An 11,270-nucleotide genomic window follows, 5' to 3' on the forward strand; every position below is an offset into this window, starting at 1 on the left:
AATGAATACACTTTGTATAATTAATTGTAACCGATTTTATGATTTTGTTACTGTTCTGATTGTTTTATACGAATTTGAATACACGTACAATTATTTTGACTCCCACGAAGTGCTGGATCAGCTGCAATGTGGACAAAATTCGTTTATACATACCTGGATTGTATGCGGCCTTGTAATACTAGGTGATCTCATCCAGCCATCTCCCAAACTTCTGCCACTGGGATATCTCCGGCGAGCTCTGTGATGAATGCACCATTTGGTTATAAGTACTGTTCACCATAGTAACTACGGGCTTGCTTCAGTCGATAGCTGCCCAAAGCAACCTGCGTCGATTCTTCTGTGAATCTAGGAAAGTCATTGAACGGAGGAAGTCGGCTTCCATAGCCTAGAAATGAGCTCTTCTTCTATTATAATTATTGTGTGTGATAACAAGTTCTGCTAAACTGTTTTGCGCATTGACCAGTTCATGGATTTTGTCAAGGAAATCACGTCTGTAGTACACTTTATTGTCTATCAGAACATGATAGCTGTTTAGCGATGTTACCGCGATCCTGAAATAATCGATCACGTTACTTAATGCCCGGTCACTCTGATCAATCCTGAGCAAACAAAAATCTCTTTTAAAGCAATTGTTCATCACTTCCACCATCTAGCGGCAAATGTTAACAAGCTTAGATTTATTGGTTTGGTCAGTAATTAGCTGGGTTTCATTTAAATGTTTTGTTTCTAGCATTTGTGTCACATAACCGCATGCCTCAAGAAAGAAATGCTATCTATAAAGGGCATGTACAGACAGATACAGGCATGTACATATATCTTCAGAAAAGCACTAATTACTTTTTCCAGTGAAAATCATACCCTAACCACAAGTTCCGAAACCACTAAAAGCCGAAACCACTATTTGTTGACCATGGTTTTAGAGATACCATAAACAATCTTGAGGTAATCTTTCTTTCTTGAGGTGTGCGGTTATGTGGCACAAATGCCAGTAACAAAACATCAGTAAAAAACCCAGCTAACTACTGACCAAGCCAATAAATCTAGACTTTTTACCATTTGCTGCTGGATAATGTAAATGATTAACGACCGCTTTGGAAGAGATTTTTGTTTACTCAGGGTTATTCAGGATTTGTAACCGGACATTAAGTAACATGATCGATAATTTCAGGATTTTGTCAGCATTGCTGAACGGCTATCATGTTCTCATAGACAACAACGTGCATGCACGTGATTTTCTTGACGTAATCCATGAACGGTCAGTGAGCAAAACAGTTCAGCAGAACTTGTTATCACAAACAATATGTAATTATAATAGAAGGAGAGCTCATTTCCAGGCTATGGAAGCCAACATCCTCAGTTCAATGACTTTCCTAGATTCACAGAAGAATTGACGCAGGTTGCTTTGGGCAGCTATCGACTGAAGCAAGCCCGTAGCAAGTATGGTGAACAGTACGTATAACCAAATGGTGCATTCATCACAGAGCTCGCCGGAGATATCCCAATTCCCAGTGGCAGAAGTTTGGGAGATGGCTGGATGAGATCACCTAGTATTACAAGGCCGCATACAATCAGGGTATGTATAAACGAATTTTGTCCACATTGCAGCTGATCCAGCACTTCGTGGGAGTCAAAATAATTGTACGTGTATTCATATTCATATAAAACAATCAAAACAGTAACAAAATCATAAAATCGGTTACAATTAATTATACAAAGTATATTCATTTTTTGTATACCTTGTATAACACGACATATAATGGCCCCACAGCCTTCGGGTCATAATGACTATTGCTTCAAATCATTAGTTTTAGCAATATCTAACATTATTTTATGTTTCCCAGCACTTTTAGAAATCAATAAAATGTATGAAAATGACGAATCTTCGACCCTGTATATCATGGTTCAGAGCAATCCTACAACTTTTCTGCCATATTAACTATTACTCCAAATGGCTAGTTCTAACGATCCGTACCATTTTTTTTCGTTGGCCGGCACTTTCAGAAAAGGCCCAAAAATGTATGGAGCTAGAATGATCTCCTTTGTATTAAATAAGTACTTAGGTACGTAAAATTACAAAATCTTCTAAAAAACATCAGAAAACGAAAAAACCGGCCAAGTGCGATGCGAGTCAGACTCGCGACATTTTTTTCCAACATTTTGCATGATAAATCAAAAACTATCATACATAAAAATAAATAAAAATCCGTTTTAGAATGTACACGTCAAGCCCTTTCATATGATACCCCACTTAGTATAGTTATTTTACTTCGAAAATTGAAACACATTTTAATTTTTTTTAATTATGTAACTACAAATTCGCGGTTTTCAGATTTATTCCTGTACTTGTTCTATAAGAGCTACCTACCTGCCAAATTTCATGATTCTAGGTCAACACAGGACGGACGGATGGACGGACGGACAGACAGACAGACAGACAGACATTCATGAGCTCAGAATTTTCTCCTCTTTCATTTGACATCCCACTCGATACAAAAGCAAAAAAAAATTTTTGGTGACCACTGTTTCTGATGTTTCATCCGTTAGGCCAATTTTTTTCGTATAAAATATAGCCTATGTCACCCAGACCTTTATAACCAATCAATTGACACCTCATTCATCAAAATCGGCCTAGCAGTTTAGACACCACGGTGGAACACACAGAATCTGGATACAAACATACACACATAGACTGATAAAATCATAACCCTTCCTTTTGGCTTTGCCGCAGTCGGGTTAAAAGACCTAGGTAAATATTTCTAAGGCTGAGATCTATAGAGCGCACTTTGACTTAGCTCAGATTTAAGACACTGTCAAAACGAGATAGCGTTATATCGCTGGCATAAGTCTGTCTCGTTTTTACTGGAACTTAAGAGGGCTCTCTCCGTCACTCGTTTCATACAATCGTAGTTCCAATTTCATTTGAATATTAAGCAACCAAAGTCCATGAAATTTTGCAGACATATTCTAGAAACTAATATCTGTGCCTGTGGTTTTCCAGATTTCTGTTAAAATATTCGGTTTCAAAGTTACGCGGTCTTAAAAAATTTCATACAAATCTTTGAGCCCCTGTAATTTTAAAACTACATATTTTTAGAAAAATCGTGTTTTAGATTTCACAGACACAGATATTAGTTTCTAGAATATGTCTGCAACATGGACTTTGGTTGCTTAATATTCAAATGAAATTGGAACTACGATTGTATGAAACGAGTGACGGAAAAAGCCCTGTTAAGTCTAACCAAAGTCAAAGTGCACTCTATAGATTTCAACCTAAGACAGTTTCCCTGTATGTCTGTCTGTTGTTTAATGTAAACTTGTTATTATTCCAATTCAATCGATTCTCAAATTAGTCTCCAATTACTTAGAATCCGTTCCGAGTTCGGGAGTTTGTTGACTGTAACCACATCTAATTTTATACACTTAGGTACTGACTTTAAATCTATATTTGTACTAATAAATAAAATTGGAGCGTCTGTCTGTAATTTCGAAATAACTACCTCATATTAATCTGATCTATATCTATACTCTTCTTCTTCTAATCTTCTTTCTATCTTTTTCTATCTCATCTATCTTTTAATCTTCTATCTTCTCTAATGAATAAAATTGAAGTGTCTCTCTGTCATTTCGAAATAACTACCTAATATTAAGCGGCATGAGACGGGCCTGCCCGCGAAATTCTTTTATGTGGTTTTTCGCAATTTGTAATAAGTTTTACTTAGAAATAAATTCTAGTATCGCCTATTCTCACAAATTAGCCGATACTAGAATTAATTTCTTAAACTGGACCCTTTCAAGTAAAGATTTGTATATAAACTTGTGAGGATAATACTGCCACTGTCGCATATAAAATACCATAAGCCTACGTTGTCGTATTAGTTTACAAATTGCGAAAAACCAAATTAAATTTGAATTTCGCGGGCAGGCCGGTCGCCTCCACCTTAAGTATCATATTATTATAGTTATTTGAACTGTGCCATAACTGAATCACACGTTTTTAAAATTTTTGTCTATCTGTCTGTCTGTTTGAACGGGCTAATCTTCGGAACGGCTGAACCAATTTTGACCGGACTTTCACAGACAAGTAGAGGATTAGCCAAGGAGTAAAATAGGCTACTTAGGGATCTGTACCTATCATAATAAAATAGCAATATTTTTGTTATGTAAAATTGTACTATAACACATGTCAAGAAAACCGATAGAGTACTTCTCGTTGACCTAGAATCATGAAAGGCAGGTAGGTAGGTCTTATAGCACAAGTAAAGGAATAAATCCGAAAACCGTGAATTTGTGGTTACATAATTAAAAAAAAATTAAAATGTGTTTAAATTTTCAAAGTAAGAAAACTATACCAAGTGGGGTATCATATGAAAGGGCTTTACCTGTACATTCTAAAACAGATTTTTATTTATTTTTATGCGTAATAGTTTTGATTTCTCGTCAAAATGTCTAATAAAATACCCGAGTACAGAACCCTCGGTGCGCGAGTTTGACTCGCACTTGGCTGGTTTTAAAATATGGGTATGTCCCGCCAGTGCCACCAGACGTTACTTATTTTTTGACAAACAAAATGAGAGGGATAGAGTATATCCTATTAACGTATACATATTTGTTAGCTTATACCGACGGCCAATATAAAGATATCAGCTGCTAACGGTACTTACGTAAAAACATTTCAAAACTTTTTTAAAGTCTGAGTTTTGATTTTTATATAAACCAGAGTATCATAATATAAAAATTACGTCTCGGCCTATGTAAGATTTAACATTTTATTGGCGTACTAGCTGATACCTGCGACTTCGTTCGCGTGGATGTAGGTTTTTTTAAATTCCCGTGGGAACTCTTTGATTTTCCGGGATTAAAAGTAGCCTATGTACTAATCCAGGGTATAATCTATCTCCATTCTCAGCCCAATCCGTCCAGTAGTTTTTGCGTGAAGGAGTAACAAACATACACACACACACACACACACACACACACATACAAACTTTCTCCTTTATAATATTAGTGTGAATAGTGTGATTAGTGTGATTGAATATTAATTACTAACAATGTTTTGTAAAACATACATAAAGATCACCAACAAGACTTTGAGAAATGTGAGTAATGTTTTAATGTAGGTACCTTTAGCAGCTGATACCTATAAATTATTGTGCTTGTATGTGGCACAAGCTAGCAGATATATAGATCGGTTCAACGAATAGTTCCTATGGCGTTATGTTGGCTCCCCTGTCTGTCCAAGTCATTGGCACCATATTTGCATAAGAAGACACAGATTTTGTTAATTTTCATTTGATTTTTATGAATGAATGAAATGAAAATCAAATGAAAATAAACAAAATCTGCGTCTTCTGATGCCAATATGGAGCCAATGACCACCCAATGATTTAGACAGACAGGGGAACCAACATAACACCATAGGAACTATTCGTTGAAACGATCTATACACATATCCGTTAGCTTTTCTTGTTCGTTTCTTTACGTTCTATCTCTCTATCCTACACATTTTGTTTCTCAGAAAATAAGTCTGGCGGTCCTGGGATCTGGGAGCTCTGTACAGTGTGACTTAATCTTGTGCGGCCGTTTTAGATAGGTATGCGTTTTTGATATCTGTCAGTTACATACAAAATAATGCGGTGTGCCCTTTCCCACATATTATTGTTTACCTTTTTTCCTTTATATACTTTTTCAAAGGTACCTTTCAGCAAAGGTTGCCTGGTAGAGATTGCTCTAAGCAATAAGGCCGCCTTTGCACACAATTTTCTGTTTTCTTCCTTTTGGGTTATGTTCTTTTTATGTTATTGTTGTGCAATAAAGATTTCATCTATCAATCTATCATCTTTTTTTACTTTACTTTTACTTATACGTAACTGACAGCTGATGTCAAAAACGCATACCTAGGTACTTAACAGGGCTCTCTCCGTCACTCGTTTCATACAATCGTAGTTCCAATTTCATTTGAATATTAAGCAACCAAAGTCCATGAAATTTTGCAGACATATTCTAGAAACTAATATCTGTGTCTGTGGTGTTTTAGATTTTTCTAAAAATATGTAGTTTTAAAATTACTTACATAATTAGATTTGTTTGAAAATATTAAGACCGCGTAACTTTGAAACCGAATATTTTAACAGAAATCTGGAAAACCACAGACATAGATATTAGTTTCTAGAATATGTCTGCAAAATTTCATGGACTTTGGTTGCTTAATATTCAAATGAAATTGGAACTACGATTGTATGAAACGAGTGACGGATAGAGCCCTCTTAAGACGGCCGCTCTGTAGTTTTATTAATCTCTCGTAAACATCTATTTCTATTTTAGAGTTATATAAATAGTAACTAGAAGATAAAGATCTTTGAAGGATCATAGGCATAACTCATAACTATGAAGCGCAAAGTATAATAATTTTATTGTTGCTTATCCTTGAAACTAGATAACGAAAATTATAAATGTGCCTAAATTTTAGACTTAGAACAATAAATTATAAATAAATCAGTATAAAACATTTGTTTAGCAAGTGTGTTTTTTTTTTATTCACTATAGGCAAGCGCTTGACCACAATCACACCTGATGGAAAGTGATGATGTGGTCTAAGATGGGACGCGTTTACCTAGAAGGTGCCTATTCACTCTTGTTTTAAAGATACCCGGATTGTAATTGGTAGGAAACACAGATCGCGGAAGAGTATTCCAAACCTTAGCCATGCGTATGAGGAATGAAGACGCAAAACGTTTCGTGCGTGTAGATGGAATGTCGACGACATAAGGATGGAAACTCGCCCGACGTCTTGCGGTTCGGTGGTAAAATGGTGAAGGGGGGAGAAGATCGAAAAGTTCCTGCGCACACTCTCCGAAATATATCCTATAAAACACCGTGTGCCTATTTTAATCTAATATTCACAGTTTTTTACATTAACGCCTTCGACTGTTCAGTACTCAGCATTTCTTCGACATCAAAATTATTTGTCTTAAAATACGTCTCAATCTCTTGTAAAGTCCTGCCCTTGGTTTCCGGTAACCTAAACCATATGTAACCTAAACTTATTGACATTATCGATGCATTCAATAAGAACAAGCCATGGTAACCCATCGAACTTACCATTGAAGGTAATAACAGAATCGTTAAAAATAAAGATGAAACAAGTATTACACCAGATAAACTAAAAGTGTACACTTTTAATTCTAAAGGAAACATTTCACTGAAAATGGCCTCTATTAACGGATACGGACCAGCATTGATCAATATAAAATACAATGCAAGCAAAACTACGTTAATCCAGTTGAAATAATTCTGCCCATTTTTGAAGTACAGACAAGCACTTAAAACCACTAATACAGCATTTGCAAAAAATCCCGTTGTAAACAGCAAAGTACGCATAGAAGTTTTCCTAATTAAATAACAAGACATACATGACCCAACTATAATAAGGCCATCTACCAATAAAGTATACATCAATACATCAGAAGTTCCTGTAATTTCTTCTAATATAACAGTCGCTAACGTACTAAAAACTAACTTTCCAGCGGCAGCCAAATAAGCATGCATGAAAACACTCATCAAAATCAAACCCCAAAAGTATTTCCTCTTGAACGCTGCAAACAACCTTTTCAATGTAGGTTTACAACTTGTTTCGTTCGCCAATTTCAGTTTGGTCTTCTCCATTTTGATAATCATCTGCAATTCTCTTTCAGAATTCAATTTATCGCCATGTAACTGTCGAAACGCAATTTCACACTCTTCGAATCTTCCTTTAGACGCCAACCAATGAGGACTTTCAACCCAGAAGAATGGAAAGAGAACTGCTGATGCAGCTGGTATTATACCAATCAAGGCAACTGTTCTCCATTGTAAGACAATACCAATCGAATGGCCCAAAGATGTCCCGATTGCTGGAGCAACAGTAGTTATCGTATTCAAATAAAACGCTCTGGTTTTTGGGTTAGTGTACTCCGCAGAGACGAATATAGTCAAAATTATTAAAGCTCCTGAAGAAATACCAGCAATAATTCTTGATAGCATAAAAAAGAACATGTTGTAGGAGAAATATAAGATGATCCATTGGATGATGATCGGAACGGAGAAGATGATAACAGGCCATCTTCGACCGATTTTGTCAGTGACGTAAGCAGCCAGCCCAAAACCGATAAGACACACCATGATGAAGATGGAGGCTGAAAAGAAGAAAAAGTGATATTTTAGATAATTTAATCAACATTCACCACTCGTTAAAATATTCCTTTGGGAAATAATTGGTTTTCAGGGATAATAAGTATCTCATGCCCATATCCAGGATGCAAGCGGTTGCAACGTGAAAAAGTTACAAGCAGAGAGGTAGTCAAATAATTAACATACAGAGCATGTACAGACTAGAAAGTTACTTTAGTTTGTTATAAAAAAATTACCTAACGGCTGTAAAAACAAAATAGCAATATTTATGCTATGTACGTATAAAATTGTATTTTATTAGCTGGAAGGTAAAGATCAGCTTAAACGCGGTCTCCACTCAAGGACTTTCCGGCTCCAACGGCCATCGCGTCTACGACAGGCATGGCCTGCCCACTGCCACTTCAGCTTGCTAATAGTTTGGGCTATGTCAGTGACCTTGGTTCTCCTGCGGATCTCCTCGTGTAAAACGAAACGTAGTGTGGGACGCCCTCCAGCACGATGGACCGACGATATAAAGCGGCTGGCGGGAAGTGGCTGGATGAGGAAGGCTGAGGACCGGGTGTGGTGGCGCTCTTTAGGGAAGGCCTATGTCCAACAGTGGACGTCCACAGGCTGATGATGATGAAAGATCAGCACTCGGGTTTTAATAATAGTAAGAAAAGTGAGTAATATTTTTACGTAACTTTAACAGCTTCTCTTATCGACTAATGTGTCAGAATTAGTCGATACTACAGCTAATTTCTTAACCTGGACCCTTTCAAGTAAAGATTTTTATATAAACCTGTGAGGATGATACTGCCATTGTCACAATTGAAAATGCCTTACGCCTACGTTGTCGTATTAGTTTAAAAAATGCGAAAACCAAATTAAATTTGAATTTCGCGGGCAGGCCCGTCTCAAGCCCCTTAAAAAAAAAATTCAAAATTCAAAATTCAAAATATTTTTATTCAATTAGACTTTTACAAGTTCTTTTGAATCGGCAAAAGCATCTACCACTGGTTCGGAATGCCTTTCCTACCGAGAAGAATCAGCAAGAAACTCGGCGGTTGCTCTTTTCAAAGATTTGATATACAATATTATGCCATGTATAAAAGCAATTGAAGTCCTGCGCATTGCTGGAGCGAATTGCAGGTCAAATCTACGCTTTTTTATCATTTACATAATCTTCGATAGTATAATATGCTATTCTCAGGAGCATATTTTTAATAGATTTTTTGAACCTGTGTAAAGGCAAGTCCAAAATTGGCTGAGGAATTTTGTTATAAAAGATTATACTTAAAACCCCATACCTATCAGTGATATTTGTCCCTCGCTGAGGTCTATGCCCTCCTCGTTCTTCTGCAGCGAGCTGATGAGGCCTGCCACTTGGCCGAACAAGAAGCCATTCGACAGCGACACGGCATTCAGACCCAGGATGGTGACTGCCTGAAATTATACTCTTCTAAAGCCATACTAATATTATAATTGCGATAGTGTCTTAGTAGATTTTAACAAATCGGGGTCTCTCCATCACTCGCTTCATACAAACGTAGTTCCAATTTCATTTGAATATTAAGCAACCAAAGTCCATGAAATTTTGCAGACATATTCTAGAAACTAATATCTATGTCTGTGGTTTTCCAGATTTCTGTTATATATTCGGTTTCAAAGTTACGCGGTCTTAAAAATTCACATACAAATCTTTGAGCCCCTATTTTTAGAAAAATCTAAAACACCGCAGACAGATATTAGTTTCTAGAATATGTCTGCTTTCATGGACTTTGGTTGCTTAATATTCAAATGAAATTGGAACTACGATAGTATGGAGCAAGTGACGGAGAGAGCCCTGTTAACTTCTGCTATAAGACCGACCTAACTGCCAAATTTCATGATTCTAGGTCAACGGGAAGTATCCTATAGCTTTTCTTGATAGACACGACGGACAGACAGACAGACAACGAAGTGATCCTATAAGGGTTCCGTTTTTACTTTTGAGATACGGAACCCTAAAAAAAGATCGAAAGCACATTCTAAAAGTTAGTTTTCTATCTATTTCTATTATTTAGTATATTATTGTATGATAAAAAATCATATACACCAACCTTATAAAACATGTTAGTCTGTGTTGCCGTTCCCTATGACCACGTTAACTTGTTTCTGTCACCCTTGTGTCACCAACGAAGTTTCTTATATGACTAACTTAAAAGTTAGTCGTATAAGATATCAACAAAATTGTAAACACAAAATTTTGTTGTTAACAAGATGTTTAACACAGATTTGTCTGTTAGAATAATATACAAGTGTACAAATTAAAAATTTATAACACCCCCGACAAGTGAAAGTTACAGTAACTAGAAAAGAGCTGACAACTTTCAAACGGCTGAACCGATTTTCTTGGATTATAGCTAAGAACACTCTCGATCAAGCCATCTTTCAAACAAAAAAACTAAATTAAAATCGGTTCATTAGTTTAGGTTAGGAGCTACGATTCCACAGACAGATACACAGATTTTTTTAAGGTCTTGGGTCTAAGGTTTGATATAGGTACAATATTATGCATATTGTACCTATATCAAATCTTTCAGATTCAGATTCAGATTCAGATTTATTTATTTGCTTTCATGTACATTTACATCTTTGAAGAGACTTACCGCCGAGTTTCTTGCTGGTTCTTCTCGGTAGGTAAGGCATTCCAAACCAGTGGTAGATGCATTTGACGATTCATAAATACCTACTTGTAAAAAATTCTAATCCATACTAATATTATAAATGCGAAAGTGTGTCTGTCTGTTCTGTCTGTCTGTCTGTCTGTCTGTCTGCTACCTTTTCACGGCCCAACAGTTGCACCTATTCTGACGAAATTTAGTATAGAGTTAGCTTATATCCCGCGGATGGACATAGGCTACTTTTTATCCCGGAAAATCAAAGAGCTCCCACGGGACTCCTAAAGACCCATCCGTTTAAACGATTTGTATGAAATTTTGTACCGAGTAATTAACATAGGCAACTTTTTATCCCGGAAAATCAAACAGTTCCCACGGGATCTTTAAAAATCTAAATCCACGCGGACGAAGTCGCGGGCATCTTCTAGTATAAAATATTTTGATTTTGATTTTTATTCCCCG

The 11,270-nt window shown here is 36.4% G+C and overlaps 1 protein-coding gene across 1 annotated transcript; it reads right to left on the reverse strand.

Moving 5' to 3' along the window:
- Positions 1–6,900: 6,900 nt before the first annotated feature.
- LOC123879621 (sugar transporter ERD6-like 6) lies at positions 6,901–10,292 on the reverse strand. Its single transcript, XM_045927420.1, has 3 exons — positions 10,248–10,292; positions 9,456–9,591; positions 6,901–8,171 (listed from the first exon to the last, which is right to left on the reverse strand). Exons 1-3 carry the CDS (start codon positions 10,257–10,259, stop codon positions 6,907–6,909), a joined length of 1,413 nt encoding a protein of 470 aa, XP_045783376.1. The 5' UTR covers positions 10,260–10,292; the 3' UTR covers positions 6,901–6,906.
- Positions 10,293–11,270: the final 978 nt, after the last annotated feature.

This window comes from Maniola jurtina, chromosome 28 (assembly GCF_905333055.1).
Source record: "Maniola jurtina chromosome 28, ilManJurt1.1, whole genome shotgun sequence".
In the NCBI taxonomy this organism is placed as follows: Eukaryota; Metazoa; Arthropoda; class Insecta; order Lepidoptera; family Nymphalidae; genus Maniola; species Maniola jurtina.

Bases quoted from the DNA above. Each gene is read 5' to 3' on its own strand.
- LOC123879621 (XM_045927420.1), bottom strand. The intron at 8,172-9,455 runs GTATGGGGTTTT...TCTTCTTTTCAG, and splicing joins GGGACAAATATCACTGATAG to CCTCCATCTTCATCATGGTG.